The sequence below is a fragment of the Protopterus annectens genome, chromosome 3.part0, assembly GCF_019279795.1.
Source record: "Protopterus annectens isolate FY-2018-M chromosome 3.part0, PAN1.0, whole genome shotgun sequence".
Lineage (NCBI taxonomy): Eukaryota > Metazoa > Chordata > Ceratodontiformes > Protopteridae > Protopterus > Protopterus annectens.
The window spans coordinates 1,653,881,987-1,653,904,620 of record NC_056731.1 but is presented as its reverse complement, the minus strand read 5'-3'; the positions used below and the strand labels follow the sequence as shown (position 1 = coordinate 1,653,904,620).

Here is a 22,634-nt window from a genome sequence, read left to right as displayed (position 1 = left end):
TCATTTTTCACCAACAATATTGGTGAGCTTGATTAATGAGTCAGGTGTGGAGAGCAAGCAGTGGGAGGAATCGTACAGTTCTTGCCAAGCTTATTTCTGTGGGTGGGACGGTGTAGGCTTCTCCCTGCCCGGCAGTTATGGAAGCTAGCCAAAGCAGATAAATTAATTGGGGTGAACATTAACATTATTCACAGACTGTTATGAAAGCACAATACGTAACACCACCGTGCGATGAGGCGGTGATTTTAAGGCAGGCCCAGCTAACAAACTGTCAGCATCAGGACGGCATTATACCAGGATGCCTCCATCTTTTCTATATCATAGTTTTAGAAAGGATTACCATAAACCAGCTAATGGGACACATAGATAGCAATACATAACTAGAAAAATGCAAAAGGCTAAAACGAATAAAACATAAGAAACGTAACTTGCTTTCACAATAAGTCATTCAAAAAGTCCTGCTTACAACAGAGGGTCTGTACGTTAATGCTACAGTATTACAACAGACCAATAGAACATGTTCCTGTTTTTGGCCACACAGAGTTTCCGAAAACGGAACAGACAATGAAGAACTCATTCATTTCTGCTAGGTACACTTCATTCACTCTCGACATCTAATCACATAACCAGATTGTCAAGTCATACAATCTCAAAGTCTCCCTTTCACGTCTAGTAGCGCTACTTTTGGAGGCAAAAGTTTGTCCGGTCATTATTCCTCAGTCATGCGCTTACATTTTACGCAGTTATCTTCATTTTCGTTAAATAATTTTTTATAACAAAAACTTCCTTCATCAGTATCCTACTTTAACCTCAACGCGGAGGCTGTACTGACAGTGACGTGAAGCTCCCCTACGTTTCAGTATTAACCACCAATTGGGAAGCGGATCGCGTGGACGCAACGTCTCAGGTTTCAGGCACTCGTTAACATAGCTGGACCACGTGGGTTGGGAGGCAGGAATTGCAGATGAGAGCTGCTTAAACAATTGAAAGGGGATTTTTTTTTTCTTTAAGTTAAATACGTGTAAAGGTAATGGAAACCAGGTATTACAGATGATTCGTGACATAAATGAGGTATTTGTTGTTCTGGAGCACTGATCTGTAATTCCCAGGTGTGTCTCCTTCACTTCCAGTTTCCCTCGGATTGGTCTCCATCTGTTTGGTATGGCCTGCTCTGTGTCTAGCAACACAAAGGCTTTGTTGATGTTCAGGACGATCACACAGCTGTTGTTCAGCTTTAGACTTGATGGTGAGTACTTAGATGAGTTAGTGTCTCGTTTAGCTTTATATGCTAGTGATCACAGTGAATTGAATTACTAGCTTCTTGACATGAACTGAATCTGTCATATTATCAATACCAATAAATTAGATCATACTGTTAAATCTAACCCTATATATTAATTACAACGGTTGTTTAACCGATCTAGTTGTTCACAGTTATAGGTTTTCTTGCCGTTATTTTCACCCACTTTTGGGGACTGAGTATGTCATTTTTCGTGCCTTGTCATGTTTTGGATGCAATGTTTAAGAAGGTTTTGTAGTTAAGATATCTTGAAAGTTCTGATGTAATGGCGAGCTAGGGCTGGTTTGACATCGTTTTACTTTTAACATTGGATGTGGTGACAGTGTTTTGTTAATGAAGGCATTGTTTTATTTTTGACAGTTGGTATGATGAGAATGTTTTGTGTATGACTTATTACATTGTTTCATTTTTGACAATGGGTATGACTGTTTCATTTTTGACAGTGGGAATGAAAGAAGTTTCATTTATGATGTTTACTTTTTGCTATCATATATTTTGTGTGCTACTGATTGCTTACACAATGTTTTAATGTGTTTTGAAAACTAAAAGCTAAATTGAAACTTTCTGTATTTAGAATAGGGGGTTAACTTTGTAACCATCATGGGATGATATAGTAATTATTTAAAGATGTATAGGTCAGTTTTCATCCTTTACAGAGTTACTCAGAGTGAGTAAATAGGCCACCATTCAGCTAGTGCTGTCTCAGTAGGCTTTCCACCTATCTTGGGGGGGATGGGGGTTGTCTTCAATATGTCTGTTTAAATGTTTTCTGCAGTCACTGGAAATTCTCTCATTTTTCCTACCTTGTGACACAATTCTTAAATATGGAACCATTGCTGCCTACATACTGTCATTTGTATTACTAGTGTGTCACATGTAACACTGTCTGCTGCCAGTAGATGTTTCATCACATTTTGATTATCTTAGAATCTTAATGCTGCGTGTAAAGAAAAATGAGAGTTATTACTTGACATGTTTGTACTCTGTGTGCACACTGCTGTGGTCTTTTAGAAGCCACACACACTCTGCTGTACCATATTTAAATTTGAGTTTGGGGCATTGCTCATTGAGACAAAATGTCATTGTCATTGTTTCTAAGGGTGGGGGAGGGAGGCAGTTTGTACTTTATTCCAAAAAGACAGTATGTAATACACAGAGTGAGTGTGAATCAACTGCCTAACATAAGGCAATAGTCTTAACTGATCTTATCTAGTGGAGGTGGAATTAAACAAAAATATTTTCTAAATATCTATGATTTTTGAGTCTGACTGAATTTCTGAGCCAGTGTGGTGAGGCAAGTATTTACTTGTGTATTGTTACACTTTCTGTTCCTCCTTGCCTGGTGACCATCTGCACCTTCTGTCACTGCACTCCCACTGAAGAACCGCGTCACAAAGAGGCAGCAAGGTTTAAATTACTTTTATGTACATTTCTCTGATTGATGGAATTTTTTCTCTGTACATTTGCTTATTGACTTTTGTTTTGTTGCATACCAAAGTTAAGCTTTGCATACAACCTTGTTATTTAAGGGATGGTAGATCAAAAAAGTTTAAACCTCTTAAAAGTCTGCCCAGTGTTTTATCTTGGAACTAACTATGTACTGATGTCTACATTATATTTTTTAGTTTTAGAATAAAATGTAATATTGGTGTTTCTGGATGTGATGCCTACCAGGGTTAAAGATGAACATAATACTCTAAAATGTGGCCAGAACATTATTGAAGTAAAATTTGATTTGTATGATCTCCTTTTATTTATACATTTAGAAATGGAAAAGAAAACAAGAAATGCTTTGTTGGTCCACTAACACAAAGACACTGGAACAAAGATGTGATTTAACACCTTTTATTAGGCCTTCATAGACTTATAGGTTCATAGGTAGGTACTAGGCTATCGGCCCTAGGGCCTATACAAGCCCAGCCAAAAAGGTACCCTGGCTTTTGCCACCCAAAAAAAATATTTTCCTGTGCCACTGTCGAGCAGAGACACAGAAGTAATCCCCGGGGTGAATTTCCTATTTCCCATCCAATCATCAAGATTTTTCTTAAAGAGTGCTAATGAGGAGCTTTGTTTGATATAGATAGGTAGATTATTCCAGAGTATGGGAAGTCTCTGGGACAGGAATGTATTCCTCCAGCATGTTCTGTTTATTACTTTGTAATTCAAGCTGTCTTCGGGATCAGTTTCAAAGTGCAGAAGTAATTTACACACACTTCTAAAAATGTGGTTTATTTAATCAAATCAGGAAATGTCCAGACACATTATATAGCACAGACAGGCCTGCTATTCATAACCTGAATGAATACCCATAGACACGCAGTTAAAAATAAAGTAACTGATAAGTGGCAGCACACACACGTTTCTCAGTCTGATATGACAGCTATGGTTCTTCATGGACATTTCTGTACACCTTTGGAAAGAACTTGTTCAAACTGATGGTCAGCGCAGTGGTTTGAACCTGGATATTTATTTTATGAGGCACTGTAGCACTCCCTCTAAGCAGCCAACAGTGAACACAAATAAGGAGTGCTGAAGAGCAACAAATGTTTTCTTTTCTGGTAATGCATGATTTTTATGATTATTTTATCGTGAGTCTAAACTGCTGACTATCTCAGATTGTTAACTGTAACCATTACAGTATATTGAGGTTTGTGTTTTAGCACCTGTGTTTTACGCATGACAAGATAGTAGTTATTTTCACATAAAGTAACATTCTATCCAGAAAAGAAGTAACCTTAAACTTAACAGTCAGTAAGGCTTTAATGTTCAGTTTGTTTTAACAGTTTAACAAGAATTGTTCCAGTACTACCATTCTTAAGTGGTGTTTGTCAGAAACTTAGACTGACATAGCAACACATTTTTTTCTTTTCAGTCTCTTTCTTTTGTTCTTTTAACTGAACAACAGCCTATATAATATACTGACTGTACACACCATTCATACATTCTAATCCTCTGTTTTACTCTTGTTGGTAGTCCCTGCCTTTCTGTTCACCGAGAACTGGGCATCATCACAAATTCATATTTTTTGTTAACTATAAAGATTGCCATAAAGTGTATACTTGGTGTAACCTTGCTGAGGGAATAGACAGCACAACATTATGGTGAGGCTGTTCTTGAATTCAGAAAGTGCACACTCATTGTACACTTTGTGGTAACCTTTATGCATCTGGCTCTTTGTGTTTAGACAGACTACTAAATTACAAATTATAACTTCTTGTTTTCCTTCTCGGTATTTAACTTGTCTTCCTACATGTCTGTTGTATTGAGATTTACTATCTCATTAAACTTCAGAGCAGTCCCTCTGAGCTGTTGTATTCTGTTCTAAATGAACATTGACTCTGTAATGTGCAGATTTTTTATAGCAGGGCGTAACCTAATTTTCTACAGTATTTCCCCAACACATACTGTGACTGCCCTTGAAGTGTTAAAGTCATATGAAATGTCTGAGCTGTACATTTTACCCACTCTGACATTTTTGAAGCTTCTTTTTTAGCCAATTGGAAATAAAGGACGTACTTCCTTTTCCAGCCATATGTGGATGTTTAAACACTGTATCTAACATCAGTAACTGAATAATTTCTAGAGATGGGCTCATGTCAGCTTAAAAGCCTGAGTAGTTGCAAAACCTATGTTAGTTCATTAAAAGGTATTGCATCTCATATGTGTTTCAGTGTCTTTAAATTTAGAATGCTAAATTTTGGCTTGATGTCTTGGCAATTAATTTATTTATTATGTGTTTCATTTCTTTGGCCAGTAGATGTACAGGTAGTGACTGTGGAGTGGAAGCCATGTTCTTTGTTTGCAGCTTTGTTCTTGCACTCGGGTATTGGAAGTTTTGCTTTGGTTATTGTGTTTGTCCATTGAACACAAGCCACCTTTACATCAGGCAGATTTGGGTCAAACAACATGTTCCAGGAAATACTAATCAATACAGTTTCCTATCAAGTGGCATAATTCATTATCTAATTTTGTTCATTGGTATTTGAGAGGGGAGGTATTTTGTGTGGGTTACTGGGACAGTTTCATGTGCTGTTTGATATGTCCAGTCACTTGTTTGATTCAATATAAATTTCACAAATATTGTATATAAAACCTGCTGATTCTTCTCTCCCATAGCTTTTGATGGCAGAAAAATGAATGACATACATGGATTGGTCACTTTTTGTACATGTAGTGTATAACTTGAGAAGCTTTTTTGGGTAGGGCAGATTCCTATGTTTGTATTTTATTTATTTATTTTTAGGGGGTAGAACATTGATCAAGAATAAGCAATTGCAGGCTTAACCTGGGCTGCATGCAAAACATGAATGAAACAGAATGAGTACAACATAGTTTAACATGTAACATGTCAAGAAAGTCCTCAGTGTCACATACTCAATATCTGAATAGTGCAGGTTATGCTTTGTTGTTGTTCTTCTTCTTTCGACTTTTCCCAGTTAGGGGTCGCCACAGCGGAACTCCGGTCCTCTAATGATTGGCAGTAGATTTTTACGGTGCTGAGGAGCCAGCTTGACGCCCAACCTTCAACGAAGGCACGCCCATTCTACGCATGTCTTTTGAACGCCACTCAACCGCGGGGAGGACATGCAGACTCCACACAGAAGGCGCTCCAGCTGAGAATCGAATGGGAGAACCTCTTGCTGTGAGGCAACAACGCTACCGCTGCACCACCGTGGCTTCATTCATATGAAATAGCTGTATGTTCAAGCCTGCTGTGGCCTATCCAATAAAAATGCTATGGAACAGGTTAGAATACTGCTAAACCATTTTTAAAATGGCAGCGGGATTTAAATGAGCCACCAAGGCTGTCATGTGTCTGTGTTTCTGTACTGATGTCACAAGCCCTCTGTTGGAATGCTAAGACAGAGCGTTTCCCTGTTGTCAAACTGTTCAGGCCTTGGGCCCATAATTTTTATGAAAAAGCTGCAGTTACTGTGTCTGTAATACTGTTAAACAAATATTGCTCAACACAACATTTTCATCTATTAGTCTTTGTTTCTGAGTCCGCAGCAGAATTGTTTCTGGTGATGTTTGGAATAGTAGTAACAGAAAAGTAATCCAGAACCATGAGCACCAATACTAAATAACTTTAATAAAACTTTGCAAGTCACACTTTTGCTAAAAAGCTTTATCAGGCAAATAACCACAGTGAATAAATTCACTCCTATATGCATTTAACAGTGCCCATGACCAAAGCAGTTAAAAATCACATGACCTTTAATCACTTGATTAAAAAATGTAAATGTAAGGAGACACTTACTTTACTTTATTTCTTAATTCCTTTAGAATTAGCTTTGTAGCAAAGGTTTCATTTAAATTTGGATGTCTCTGCCCTCTGAATCTTATAATCCATTTTTTCAGTTTCATCCTTTGTCTCCACCTCTGATTCCTTCATAAATAGCACTTAATATTACAGACTTAAAAGTATGCTTGTTATCTGTATTTTTAATATGTTTAAACAAAGCATTAGTCTATATTGATCTTGGTATTTCTGACAAATGGTCACATATTCTTTCTTTTAATTTCCAGTTGAATTTGCGTATATAAAATGCATAACATTGTTGTCAAAGAGCCATATAAACCAAATTGTATATACTTATTTACAGTATTGACATCTAGTACACTTGTATGTGCCTTGTTTCAAACTTTTAATGTGATATAAAGTTTATTTCATTTCTTTAAAACATAGTAAATTTTTCAAATTTTGACATCTCTTATGTGCAAAGCCTAACTGCCCATTTCCTATATCCTTTGATGTAGAGTCTCTTTTCACCTCTGTACCAACTGATGAAGGTATTTGTGACAATCCCTCTCTGGGCCAGTAATCAAGGAGCCTGAATCCTCAACACTAACACTGGAGAGGGACGTTCACTTGGAATACAAATGGATATCCTCAGTATTTCCAGATGCAGACCTCTCTGCATCAAGCACAATTTCCCTTAAGCGCACACAGGGAATGCAGTCAGTCTGGGGTCTGGATCTTTCTATTTGTTTCCCTTCAGGTCCCCAATAAGACTCACTGTTGATACAGCTGTAGGGTTAGGTCCTCAGCCAAGTGTCCAAGCCAAAGTCCTCCAGCACCCTCTCTGTGAAACCAGTGCTTCATGTCCCTGTTCCAAGCAGCTGACACCACACACTGTGAGATTTGATTTTTCACACACACACCTGGGAAAGGCTGGCATGGATTTACCTGCTGTGCCTCTTTCTGCCCATAGTATAAGGTAGTTATCACTGCCACCAGACACTCCACAGTGAGCTACTCTAAGGCCCTTAACAAAGGGTGTCCAATTATACTGTGTAATATTAATACTAATACAAATGGTAGTAGTTGACCAAGACAACTAGGCCTTCTGGAGTGACCCACACAGTGTCACTAAATAAATATAAGCACTCTCAAAGGTTAAATACTTTCTAAAAGGACCAGCCACAATAAAAGTTTTAAATATATTTAATAATAAATAATAAAATAGTATGAAAATATTTAATATATATTTACAGTAAACCACAGTTTAGATCACAGGAAATATTGAAAATAACATAGATGGACAGATTCAGACAAATAAAGAAAAAGTGTGATAAGGGACTTAGGGACACAGGTGGACAGTGGTCTCACCTTCGATAACCACATCACCACAACAGTCAGGAAATCCTATGTGGCACACCTCAGCACTAAGGGCTTTTCATCCAGAAAAAGGAGGTCGTTGTCCCACTGTACTCCTCCCTCATTAGACCCATTATAAGAGTAAAATGCCCCATTTGGTATGTACCTCATAAGACACCTGCAACAGCTGGAAAGGCTACAGAAATACCTCACTAAAAGAATCACAAGCCTAAAGCGGATGCCCTGTGCTGACCGTCTAAAAAAAACTCCAGCTGTACTCTGTCTACTCAGAGGCGATCTCTGCTTAACATACAAGGCCATGTCAAACCCAGAGCTATTGGACATGCTACACTTAAAGAAATCCCAATCTAGCAGAGCCACACACTCCAGGGATCTAAACCTGGTCATCACAATGAATAAAACATGCTGGAGGGATAGGTTCCTGACCCAGAGACTCCTCATACTCTGGAATAGACTGCCCATGCATGTCAAGCTGAGCACCTCTTTGGCCCTTTTCAAAAGAAGCCTTGATGATTGGATGGGAGATAGGAAATTCACCCCGGGGATCATGTCAGTTGCCCTGCAAGACAGGGGACCAGGGAAATAAATGTTCTGGGAAGAAATAGCCAGGGAATTGTTATCGCTAAGCTTGTATAGACCCTAGAGCTGATAGCCTAGTACCAACCTATGAACCTATATCTAAACATAGCTTCAATATATTTTCCTGACTCAATATAGGAGAATTACTGTTCCCCACTTAAGTAATAGAGCAAGGCAGACGTTGTGGTGAATGGTCCTTCTTGTTTTAAGACAGAATAATCAATACCGAGAGATTTCCCACTGTAATATCTAAAACATAATTTCCAAGATGGCTGGCAGAATGACCTTATCTGGTCACCTGACTTTAGGTTCTCACAATATTCCCCTTTAAAGCTGAGACAGGAATTTTGCATATACGGCTACAATACACAACTAAATGTTTATGGCAATGCCCTGGAGCCATGAAACCATTACAGTACTTCCCCTCTTTTTTACAGAGGCTATTAAGCAATGGCTTCTCCCACACCTACTGACTCCAGTTCCATTCAGCACAGTGGATTGCTGTCTTGATGGCTTAACAGCTAATTTAATTTCAAGGATTTTCCAAAACTAACTGGACTGAGATTAACTGATTCTTTTCCAGTGCCCTTTGCTAACATATATACATACAGTCTTGCATGTTTATTTATTTATTTTATTATATTCTTTTTCTGTCCAGCAGGCCGCACTGTTGATACATTTTTAATACTAGCAACTTTAGAAACACATTTTGATTTTCAAATGCCATACAGTTCTAATACATATTTAATTTAAGCATCTGTACAAATCAGTTTGACATTCAGTTGCCATACAGTTCTAATACATATGCAACATAGGCAGTTAATGGACTATTGGCCCTTGGGCTCTTACAAGGCTAGCCAAGAATTAAGCCCATGTTCCAACAAGTCCGCACCCTATGCCACTGTCCTGCAGGGACACAGGTGGAATCCCAGGGGTGTATTCTCTGTTCCCCATCCAGTTATCCAGGTTGCACTTAAAATGATTTAATGAGGTACTCTGTTTTATGTGGAGATGGAGTCTATTCCACAAAAGGAGTCGTCTCTGGGACACAAATCTCTCCTGCCAACAAGTCCTATTGATGTCACAGACCAGGATGAGGTCGCGCGTGCAGGTTACTCGAGTGGAGCTTGACTTGCAGATATGCAGCAGTCCTACCAGGGCGGGTCTGAGATTGCTTTGTATGCCAAACAGAGGTCACCTTGGAGGAGTCTGTAGGAGACTGAGTAGATGGATAGGGCTATTAACCTATCTGTGTAGAGTAGATGTTTGAGGCCCTGGATTCTCTGGGTGAGGAACCTCTGTGGTCTCTCCAGCTGCTGCATGTACTTTGTGAGGTACATGCTGAAAGGGGCATTGTACTTAATAATGGGCCTTATAAGGGAAGAATACAGGGATGTTATGACCACTTTGTCCCTGGATAAGATACCCTTACTAATGAGGTGGGTCATGTAGAAAGTTTTCCCTACAATGGAAGCAGTATGGTGGTCAAAACTCAGTTTGCTATCAACCTGGGTGCCCAAGTCCCTCACGAATGATTACGTGCTTAGCACCTTATTGTCAATGTGATAATTTGTAGGGACGTCACTCTCTCCAAAAGGGATGATGATGCATTTTTTGGCATTCAGTTTGAGGCACCAGTCATTTGTTTGGGTGAGACCCTCTTGGAGGATGTCCACATCACTAGGGGAATTGATGACAGCACCCAGCTTGCAGTCATCTGCAAACTTGGTCAGCCATAGCCCACTAGATTTGGCCTGCACCTCTGAGATGTATATCCCAAACAGCAGAGGCCCCAAGACCAGTCCCTGGGTACACCGCTTGTTACAGGTCTACTACTTGAGGTGGCTTCCCCTATTTTGACTAGGTGGATCAGTGAACCAGTTTGCTACCCATCTTGTAACATATGGATTGATGTCTAGTTGAGTTTATCTATTATACCTGAGTGGGGAATAGTATCAAAGGCTTTGGCAGGTCAAGGTAGGTGGTATGCACCATCTTCCCTCGTCTATGGCCTTGGTGACTGTCTCAAAGAAGATGACCAAATTTAACAGACATGACCTCCCCCTTGACAAAAACAAACTGTGTGGCATCAAGTGTCTAGAAGTTGCTAGTGTCCTTGTTAATAAGTGCCATGATATCCGCTCCATGGCCTTGCAGATCAGGCTAGTTAGGCTGATGGGTCTATAATTTCCTGGATCAGTGGACGCTCCACCTTTGTGCAAAGGGATGACAGTAGCTGTCCTCCACTCGGCTGGGACGCTGGCTTTGGTTTAATAGGGTACCTAATGGTGCTGCATTTGTGCAAATCAGTTTGATATTCAAATGCCATACAGGTCTAATACATTTGTAAAACAAGCATCTTGTACACATCAGTTTGACGATATCATTCTTTACAAAACTCCAGCTAGCTGTGCTGGCACTAGCCCATATTATCTCAGTATTGAATATATATGTGAATTTATTTTGCATACAGCGTTATGTACAGCCTCGAATATTAATATGATTTGCGCACTGCTATATGCAGTATTACACTGTAATGATTTTTTTATTTCATGACAAATGTCATAGACAACATTTAAGGATGTAGGAAATGAGCAGTTAGGCTTTGCATATAAGAGATGTCAAAAATTGAAAAATATATTATGTTATAAAGAAATGAATCAGACTTTATACCACATTAGAAGTTCGAAGCAAGGCACATGTAAGTATAATAGATGTCAATACTGTAAATACGTATGTACAGATAAGCTAATAAAAATATAATGTACATCCATTGAGTAAGAAAAAAAAATTGTTTAAAAGCACATGGTACTTGTAACACAAATAATTTGGTTTATATGCGGTGTGGTGCATTTTATATAGGCAAGACCAACTGGAGATTAAAAGAAAGAATAGGTGACCATTTGTCAGAAATATGAAGATCAATAAAGACTAATTTGTTTAAATGTATTAAAAAATACAGATGAAAAACACTTTTAAGTTTGTAATATTAAGTGTTATTTATGAAGGAATTAGAGGTGGAGACATAAAGAATAAAACTGAAAAAGTGGAAAACAAGTGGATTATTAGATTCGGAGTGCAGAGACATTCCAAGTTTTAAATGAAGTCTTTAGTATAAAACAAATTCTAAAGGAATTAAGAAGTAAAGTAAAGTAAATCTCTTTACATTTGCATTTCTTTTAATTAAGTGATAAATGGTCATGTGATTTTTTTAATTATTTTGATCATGTGCATAAGGAGTGATTTTATTCATTGTGGTTATTTGCCTGATGAAGCTCTTTAGCAAAAGTGTGGCTTGCAAAGTTTTATTAAAGTTATTTGGTATTGGTACTTATGGTTCTGAATTACTCTTTTGTTTCTACATTTGGTGTATTTTAGTCATTCGGTTTGTCGTACTGGCGTGGCTTTTTTTCTTTATTTAATTGATCTTTGGGGTAGTCTGGATGTCCTAGAGAGATTATTCATGTTAGGGTGTTAAGTCCTTTGCTTCTGAATGAAGCTTGCTTACTGCTTTTTAAGTATTTTTGAACTGAAGAATCTATGCTTGGTTTGAATTTCTGTTTCTCTGTTCATCTGTGCTGTTTAGAAGTTTGACACTTTAGTCTTTCTACAGAAAGAGAGTGTTTTTGTATTATTTAGTTTGGTAGTCATTACATCTAGAATTCCTACCTGCAGGAGTTTTATGGCCTGTCTGACTTCCGAGCTTTACTTTCTTCCTTCTGGTTTCGACAGACTTCCTACAGTTGGACGTCAGTGGTATAAAAGGGGCATTGGCCAGCTCTCATCATAAGATTTTTCTTACAGTAGCCTGTGGCATTTGTATGCTGTATGGAAGATCACCTGTGTGTTGGCCTACTCTAGAGATTTTGAATAAGTACCCATTGGAGAAATTTCTTACTTTAGTTTGATTTTTATTTTGTTTTGCGTAAAAATAGTGATAGTATCTTTTTGATGTTTCAGGAAAGGAATAATTGTATTGTGTGGCAAATAAATCCCACATAAGAATTTTAATAACCGATGTCTTTTAGGCCCTATTTCAATGTGGACAGTAGTCTCTGTTATGCAAGGTGTGCTGTGAGGGCAGTCTGCCCTGTTTCTCTCCAGGACTACTTCACTCAGAAGAATGGTGTCCCATCATCTTGTGCCTGTATAATGTTGGCCACAACCTCTGTGTGCACCCGCCCAGAAGTGTAAGCACTCTGATAAATGCTAGAAGGAGAGAAACTGGAAACCAATGACAGCCTAAGTGAGTTTGAAAGCTTCTCTAGCGCTGGTGACACCAGTGCATCCCCTAGTCTTACAGTGGGTTTTGGCCAAGGCCTCTGGCACAACCCCTCTGGAGGATGCCATGCCATTGTCTTTAGGCGTGTACATCCTAAAGGACCAAATTCATTGTGATCATTAGTCTGCTCAGAGGCTTCTCTGTTGACCCCTTCAGCTAATGCCTTTTTTGCCATCAATGAAGGGGATAGTAGTGTTCATTGGCTGTTAGTCTGAGGCTAGGTTCCCAGAGACCATTTTGAGGTAGTCCGTGTCTGCTAGTGTACTAAGGCCTCTAAGATGCACCCCCAGCTGAAAACCTAAGGCCCAAATGCTGTAGCTGAGGCCAGAGTCTGCTAGCTTGCCTTTGCCTAGATAAAGTGAATCTTCATCCCAAACTACTACCCAGGGCATGTCCAAAGAGTTATTCCAGCTGACTTAAGACTGTATGAGCTTTCTTAAAACCAGCCAGCCAGTGCTGGAAATCCCAGAGGTGTCATAGGTTCCTTGTAAGAAACAAGGGATTTATCCTGCTGTAGGAGAAGCTTTGGGTACCTCAGGTACAGAGGAGGATGTGCTAGCTTATGTGGGCCAGGTATCCCCCTCTTTTAATGACTTGGATGCTGATGACACTTTATATTCTGTCTCACCACTAGAGGATGTCTCATTTGGAGATACCATCATCGGGTGATGGAAGAATTCCAGTGGTATTTCAAGAAGTAGTTTGAGGCCTAGCTGATGTAGAGAACATTAATGGGGCTGTCAGAGCCCAAACAAGTTGCTTTTCCTCCAATTAAATATGTCCCAAAAGATGCATTCATTAGTGTTTCACTTGAACCAGTCTCCCTTTCCTCATGTACCAAGGAAACCTAACCATTTCTGTAGGGTCCAGAATTCCCACAAGTTTCTTTTGCAGGAACCTTGTGGTGATTCAGCAGAGGTGCCCTTCAATTCCAGCAAGGGACCATGTACGGGTCCATCCAGGAGCCCTACTCCCCATGACATGGAGAGTAGGTTTTTTGACTGCCATGGGAGGAAGACATGCACATACATGTGCTACCCTGGTCTTCAGGACCCTGGACTACCAAATACACATGTTTAAGTTTCAGGAATTCCTCCTGGACAAGCCAAAGACTAAGGCAGATATCTTCAGTGATAAAGACCTACAGTAAATAATGGTTGACTTGTGCAGCCCCTCTTCCAAGGTGGCCAAGCACTCACAAGTGTGACAGATGCACTGTATGGATCAAGTAAGGCAGCAGTAGCAGTAGAGTTAGTGATTTGTAGACATGCGTTGCAGCCCTGTCAGATCATGTGAAGTCAGATTTTCACAATGTCCCCCCAGACAAGGACGTCCTCTTCAGACCCTTGGCTGAGAAAGTGTTCAAGACACTGGGAGAAAGGAGAAAGACCATGCACTTTAGTCCTGTATATATATTTTTTCATTCCCTGGCTGCAAGATTCAGCAGGAATTACCCTTCAAAATCTGGTCCCTCTTCCCCAAGCAGGAGAATGGCAAATCTTCTCAAGAGGCGAAGCCATGATATGAGATAGATTGGAAAGCAAAGCATAGTGACAGGACTAATGACCCCCCCCCCCCCCCCCCCCGGGAATAGCTGTGACTTAGTCAGTCTGAGTTCTCTCCCCAGAAATTCCCAGCCAGTCCTATCTATCCTTACACTAGAGCACCCCCTTCCCTCATTACAAACAGTGGGCCATTTGGGTCTATTTGTATAGAAGTCTGAGGAGAAAACCCAGATGAGACATGGTTACAAATTGCAGCTCCTAAGCAAACAAAAGTTTGTTGGTATCTGTCCTGTTCCAAGTAAACAAGCTCAGTTCCTCCCTTGCTAGATGACCTGCTAGGGCAAGGGAGTTATAGAACAAAAGTGCCAGTAGGGGACGAAGGCACAGGATTTTGTTCAAGATTTTTTCTGGTGCCCAGTACGAAGGTATCTATAAACACATTCTAGGCCTTTCAAGATTAAGTAAATATTTAGTAGTCTCAGATTTCAAAAAGCTTACACTTGAAAGCTTTTTTCCTCTTCTGTTTTTCAAAACGTCATTGTCAGCTGGGATGTAAATGATCCTCCCTCTGTATCCTCACACTAAAGATGTGTAGAAGGTTTCCAAGATTTGAAGCTGAGGGAACTCGCTACTAGTTCACTCCTTGTCCTTTGGCTTATCTGTTGTAGCCAGTGTGTTCACAAAATGCCTGGCTCCAGTAATTTGCCTTTTGCAGGACCAGGAGCATATACTTCCACCTTTGCCTGCATGACTGCCATATCCAGGCAGACTCTAGAAGACAGTCAGAAGGCCTTATGGCTTTCTGTAGGATGTTTCAAGTAGTTGGGTCTCTTTCTCACTGTTTATTAACCTCTACAATTCTTATGTAACCCCTGCAAGGTAAGCTGTGTTCCTAGGTGCTGTGCTGGGCACATAACAGCAGAAGGCTATCCTAGCTAGAGACAATCGCCAGACCATATTAGAGAGGGATTCTATCACAGCAAGAGAATTCCTCAGGATCTTGGGCTAAATGGCATCTTGTATTTTGCTGGTGCCTGTAGCAGAGCTCTATATTAGGAAGCTACAGTATTATCTCAGAAAGAGATTGTGTTGACACTTGAAATCCTTGGAAGGCACCATTCCCTTTTTCCCTGAAGGAGGTCTGATGCTGGAAAAAGCCAGTTGCATCTTTAAGCTGGTGTGGAGGGACCCAGACACTCGCTATAGACTCCTGTGACATTGTATGGGGGGTGGCGCATGGGAGATCTGTCAGTTCAGGGAGTGTGTGTTGATAGTGTGAGGAAAATGCATATAAATGTAAATGAGGTCATGGCTGTAGTACTAGCACTAAAAGCATTCGGATTTGAACATGGGACATCATGCACATCCTCACATAGAACATCACAGTGACGTAGTACTTCCAACAAGCAGGGAGGCACCCACTCTTACATACTTTGCAGTCTGGTAGTGCATGTTTGGGAAGTTGCCCAAAGAGTAAGGACTGATCCCATCATAGGGAAATGTTTTAGCAGACAAGCTGTGCAGGTAACACTCTGTAACAGATAGATGCTGAGCAGAGATTTGTTCTTAGGTCTTGGAGCTGACCTACTGATGGGGTGTGCCAAAAGCAGACCTTTTTGCTTCCTTAGAGAACATGCAGTTGAGGAAGTTTTGGGGCAGGACAACAGTTCCAGGAGCTAGAAAATAGATACCTTCTCCATTCAGTGGACAGGTTTGTGTCTTTGTATTCCAGCTGATACCCCCGATCCCCTGGATAAATAAAGGAGAAAAAATGCTTTTAATTACTCCCTTTTAGCTAAGGTAACATTAGTTCCTTTTCCCTCCCAACATCCCCTCTGTTGTCTTGCCTAGGTATGTGTCCTTCCTCTGAAAGTAGATCAGAGGGTCTTCCAAGATTTGATCCATCTGAGGGGAGTTCCTCAACTGAAAAGATTCTGTTCCAGGATTCTATGCAAGTTGGCCTGGAAGATGGATGCCTTTTCTTTTCTTTTGATAGGAATTTCCTGTATGCTTTTCTACCCTTTCCACTAATATCCATGGTACTTTTGATGGAGGTGACTCCCTTCAGGCCTAGGCAACCAAAGTTCAACTTCTTTTGGAAATGACCAGGGGCAATTACCACAAGCTTCCTCACAGACCAGATCTACTCACACAAGGATGGGGTGTTTGATTCTCCTCAATATCAGTCATCTTCAGTTGACTGCCTGGATGATTTTGGTTTTTAATTCCTTTTAGGTAACTGTTTATTGAGTTTGGGCAGCAGGTACTAATGGAAGCAAGAAAACTTGCTACTAGAAAATAATATATTAGCAAATGGAAAAGGTTTTCTAGTTGGTGCCAAAATTATTAACCAGCACCCATTCAGGGCTAGTTGTTTTCTTGTTTTACATTACGTGTATGAATTACTATCTTATGCCCTTTCTCATTCATCTGTCAAAGTTCATTTATCAGCCATTTCAGCATATTTGCCCATGGATCCTCCTCTTTAAATGCATTCTCATGTCAAAATGTTATTAAAGGGGTTTTGCATAAGAGGCCTACAAGAAAACAGTGGCCCCTCCTTGAGATCTTTGAACTTTATAATCTAGTTCACTTGAGGTTCTTTACATGGGAAATAGTTTTACTGATTACTCTGACCTCTGCAAGAAGTGAGTTGCAACCTCTTATGGTCAGTCAGCCCTATCTCATTTTCAATAGGGAAAGGGTTTCTTTGAGAACTAATCCTCATCTTATGCCTAAGGTGGTAATCCAAGCTTACTTTAATCCAAACTGTCCATCTGCCTATTTTCTTTCCTGAACATAAAAATGTGGGAGAAAGGATACTTCACACCTTGGATGTCCACAGACAACTCTGGTACTATCTTGACAGAACTAAATCTTTCAGATCTTCAGATTAATTATTAATTTCTTGTGAAGGTAAGACGAAGGGACAACCTGTGTCAAAACATTTCCAAATGGTTGTCAAAGGCTATTAACTTTTGTTATACCCACCATAACATAACTATTCCAGGCAGGGTCAAGGCCCACCCTGCTAGGCCTTGGGCTTCATCTGTGGCTATTTGGAAAGGGTTAGATTCTAGAAGCTGCTGCTTGGTGCTCTGTACATACATTAACAAAGCACTATAAGCTTTATTCTTTCTCTAGGTCCAGATCAAGCTTTGCTAGGACCATTCCCCAGGGGGTCCTAGACTCTTTTTTTTTTTCCACCTCACTTATTTATTTAGCTATGGTAATGTACCCATGTAGCTAAGGCTACTGCAGCAGTGATTAATATGATGAACATAGTACAGTTGTGTAAGCTGAACTTTCCATAACAGTAGATGTTCAAATGATCACTGCTGCAGTAGCCGCTCCCTCCTTCCATCCACTTTTTTTTTTTTAAGAAAGGATGCAGACATTTATATTTTGTTGTTCCTAGAATTGGCCTTACAGGGCTCAGCCTCCCTTTCTCTGCTGGCAGAAAAGCTCCAAATGGCTTTGTGCCCAAACTTATCTTTTATTCAGCTCAGCTCGAACTGACAGTTTGGGCATGTGGAAGTTACCCTGAAGCTTTGGAAGCTGGCTAGCTGTTGTATCCTTGGCAGGATATAACCCATGTAGCGATGGCTACTGTGCCAGTGATCATCTGCACAGATAATGTTATGGTGGCTTTGCTCAGAGGATATAAGAAGCAGATAGGGATGCTAAGATGAAAATCTTTATTTTCTCTTTTCAGTTTGCATGGAACTTCCAGTGACTCCCCTGTATTCACCAAGTCAGTCAGTTTGCTCCACCAGTGGGTCAGTGAGCTATGCCAAACAGGCTCAACTCCTTTCTGTGTATAGGACCCTGAAGATCCACCAGCTCACTCTCCTCTGAAGCCTGAGCTGGGCCCGTCCTGAAGCTGGGCAAGAGCATTACAGCTCACTTATTCCCCTAATCAGAGTAGGCAGAAAGCTCTGGAGGTGAGAGGTGGTAGGGAGCAGGCCAGTACAGTCATTCATGCAGATCTGTAACTCCGTCCCATCAGTGGCTTTGCCTCTCTGCACTAGCTGTGTCTCATGTTGCATACTGCTTGTGCCATGCCTGTCAGTGTGAAAAGCCACAGTGCAGTGTGAGCTTTCTACCATAGCATAGCTTTGTCACTACACCCCAATATATAACACTACTTATCCCCTTCAAGCAAAGTCTATTTTTCCATCCTTACCTCCCCATCCCTTACACTCCAAAATCAAGTGTGTGACCACAGCTTCGCTCATTTGGTAGAAACTGTCTGCTTACCACATACTCTTACCACTGACCACCCTTCTCCAACCAATCCCTTTAACAACCTACAGATACCCACCAAATCACACCAGCACCTTCAGCCATCCAGCCTTATCTGTTACTCCACCATCTCAGAATTTCATGCCCTTCTACCACTGCTAAAGCATTCTCACCTCCAAGTCTAACCCCAGCAATAACTACAAATTCCTTACTGTAACCACAATTAAAACGTTTATTCAAATAATACAGAAGTTGTCCAAAACAGCTATCCAGCTAACATTCTTTCCTTAGAGGTAATATTGAACTCCATCCTAGCCCATTTACATCCACACAGTACACACCCCAAACCATATTCAAATCCGTCTTAATTGCACACTTACAATGATTTGATCTAATTTGTTTTCATGTATTCATCTCCCAATACAACTCCGACAATGTGACAGCCATTGAAGCTTGGCTTAAGAAGAACTCTCCAGACTTCTCCACCCCATTCCGTCCTACAGACTTCTTCCCAACAGCTGCCCAGAGGGGAACAGGCATGGATACATTAATTATTTAAAAAGATAACCCTAACCCCACACTCACTTTACAAGCCAACTCCACATATATCTCAGGCCCCTATTGGATTTTTCTGTGGTTTCCCTCTGTCAACAAGAAAACCCTTGTACTTGTCCATCCCCACCTTACCCAGCTAAATTTAAGTTCATCATTTCAAACATCCTAGATGCAACACTTAAACACTAACATTTTTCATTCTGGGAGACCTTAACCTTAACTATCTCGGCTCCCAGACATTTAACATGTATGAATTTTTATATGATATAGGTCTCATGCAAGTAATCTCTGAACCAGCTCAGCCAAACCTCGTATCTTTCAAACACCCCATCCTTGACCTCATTATAACAAACTCCACATTCACAGTCTCTAACTCTGTTTCCTCCAGCGTTAAGAAACTACTGTCTGATATCCTTTGCTATTACTATTGAATCCATCAAACTTCGACCTACACTACAGTACTTCAAATCCCAATTAGCTATTAACATCGTCAGACATAAACATCTCTACACCTATGACTTGTTACCTATTCTTGAAACAAGAGACCCCAGCATATCTGCAGATAATGTCACTAATTCCTGCTCCAACTCTGACAGGTTTGTTCCCCCTAATTAAAAGGTGACATAAACCCAACAAAACTAAGGTTGATGACATAACTCAAACACCTACACAAACCTGGAGACAAAAATTGGTACAAATGGAAAAATTAACCTCTCTGTGACATAGTCAAGTAGTCCATATTTAGGCATAAAACATCTTGTCACAGAGCAAAGCAATTTGCCCTTGTATCAAAACCAAAATACTTCTGTAAAGAAGTTAACCGTTTAATGGGAAGAAAAACTTTCCAGAACAATTCTTAAAATCACATCCAGTGCTATTAAACCAAATTAAATAATTATCCACCACTGACTTCCTAAATGAATTGAGCAATCTTCTACAAAAAAAAATCTTCACACACAAACACACACACACACACACACACACACGCACACACACACACACACACACACACACGCACACACACATAAACTTGCAAACACCACCCTCTCCCATTCATTCCTCCCTTCTACTTAACAATATGCAATCCAAGGAAGTAGCCCTTCTTAACAAAATTCCCACTAATTACCCCCCCCCAGCTCTGAGATATTCCCACTGATTACCACCTCCCCCCAGCTCTGACAGTTTCAACCTCTACATTGTGGGTCTTTACCTCTGTGGAGACCACATTTTGCTCCCTGTCACCTGCATCTACAACCTATATCTGTCGAAAAAATGTGATGCCCCTCATCTCGGACACTGTCCTAATTAAACCACAATGCAGTCACTAAAACACTTCAATTCATACTGGTTTCAGTTCTGCCCACCATGGGGGAAAATCCCAGAAAAAAATGTGCACTCCTAATTATCTTGCTACTTTCAGCAATACCCTCTTCTTTCACAAAAACAGCAAGGATTTTGGCCAGGACATAGTACCATGACAGTACTTTGGACCATAACTGACAGTATATTAGTAAGTACAGACAAAGACAACCTCACTAGTGCACTGTTCATAGAGCTCACTAAGTCTTCTGATCTAATTGACCACTCCCTCATTCCCAACAAGGTCACAAGTATAGCTATCCGTTCAGATTCTCTACAGTGCTTTAGAGCTTCCTATCAAGCAGACACTTTAAAATCAAAATAGGATAATCTCATTCTGATGAAGCCCTGCAAGACACAGGGGTACCCCAAAGATCAGTCCGTGCCTCCCTTATTTTTTTTTTCCATCTGTATTAAGTAACTTTCTTGTGACCTCCCATACCTCCCATTTACCCTGTATGCAAGTGATGTGGTCATATACTGATCCTGCCACATCTATCCAGACGTCCAAACCCAGCTGCAATCCAACTGTAATTATTATAAGACTGGCTGATTAAGTACAAGGTAATTCTCAACCACTCCAAGATTAAATTAAGCACATGCTGTTTGGAAAGTGATAAAAATGTTTCTCACTCTATAAACAACATGCACTCCAAAGGCTCAAATAATGCCATAATAGAAACATCCACCATCTTCAAATACTTTGGGATTTGCCTGACCCAAACACTTAACTTTCATAACCACATTGGAAGAAAAAAGAAACAAAGTCAACTCCTCCCCTTTTGAGCTAAGAAAATCTATCCTTACCTTACTTGCCACTGCAGCGAGAACAGTCATAACTAGGGCGTCCTCCTTTCCCAGTTAGAATACAGTCTGCCTGTCATTGCTCCATCATATTACTGTATATTAGAAAAGAATAGCACCTACAACCTAAGCTGCCACTCCCAAATTGCCCCAACACTATTACCTACCACCATTTGGCAATCTCTGCACTTCCACATTAAGAAAATCTACTCTCACATCAACTTCAGACTACAGTTGAAAAAAAAAATCTTCTCAAGGAAGCCCAGTGCCCTTGCTTTCAAATGAGTCACATGACCTAACCACACTTGAAGTAAAACTTTTTTTTTGTTCTACCTTTCTCATATCTCCACCAGGTGTTCCTATTGCATCTAAATGTAAATACTGTACTTAAATGCAATCTTACAGTGTGACAAATTGCTGTAGTTAATATTCTAGCTTCTGTGCTCTAAGAAGTTTAACTTTTGTATCTTCCCTTATGCATGTGCATTGTACAGAGGATTATGAGTTGGTTACTGATCATAACCGGCTTATTATGCGTTTGAGACACGGATGCCAAGAAATTCTCTTGAGAGGTGAATCCTGGCATCCATATTGTGAACACATGATAATGGGCAACGATTGGAGACCCGATCATAATTCTTTGTAGTTCATGAAGATTTTTCTGCTCCATGTCCTACTTGTACAGGGAAAAAATACTAAATGTTTTGCCAGCTTCCAAAGCCATAAACACTTAGTGAGCACTGTCATAAAGATGGTGTAAAACATTCTGTTTTGTTAGTAAAAAGTCAGGAACATATTGCAGCACAGACAGCAGGTAGAAACTAATCTGTTTTATTTTGCTGCTGCCGTTTTTGACATTCAGTACTGGCAGATTTAGCTGCTTGGCATGATATCCAATCTTAAATGAAGCAGGGTGTGTTTAACAATTATTAAGATGGGCTCTTGCACTACGGAAGAGCTTAACTGATTTGTCTTTTTTGGGTATCTGAGCATAATCACTGCTTGTAATGCACTGCATATATTTTACACGTATTTCATTATTGAATTGTATTCATAAAACTCTCTATTTTTCATGTACTACATATGATGGTGTCACCTGGGCTATGTTTGAAAATGGTAATGGTTGATCTGTGTTCTACCCTGTTAAACAAACATAAGCAAAATAAAAATTAGGCTTATCAACGTAGGTGATGTATCCACATAGTTGCAGATGTCACAGGTGTAGTGTGTGGAAGCCACCTGGCTGACCCCCAGGATGGGTAATGTGGCAGTGGCCAGTCACTGCCAACCTCCCTGCCAGCCTCCTCTAGCACTGTTGCTGTCTAATTGAACATGTATCACCTTTGTCACAGTTAGGGCTTCATCCATCTTCTTCTTTTAAAA

At 40.1% G+C, this 22,634-nt stretch overlaps 1 protein-coding gene across 1 annotated transcript in view; it reads left to right on the top strand.

Annotated features, from left to right (window-relative positions):
* The first annotated feature begins 903 nt into the window (after window positions 1-903).
* LRP12 (LDL receptor related protein 12) overlaps window positions 904-22,634 on the top strand; it is a 357,681-nt gene continuing 335,950 nt past the window's right edge. The window contains exon 1 of the mRNA XM_044065692.1: window positions 904-1,246. Coding sequence (XP_043921627.1) covers window positions 1,162-1,246 — 85 coding nt within the window. The 5' untranslated portion in view covers window positions 904-1,161. The remainder of the gene's footprint in view (window positions 1,247-22,634) is intronic.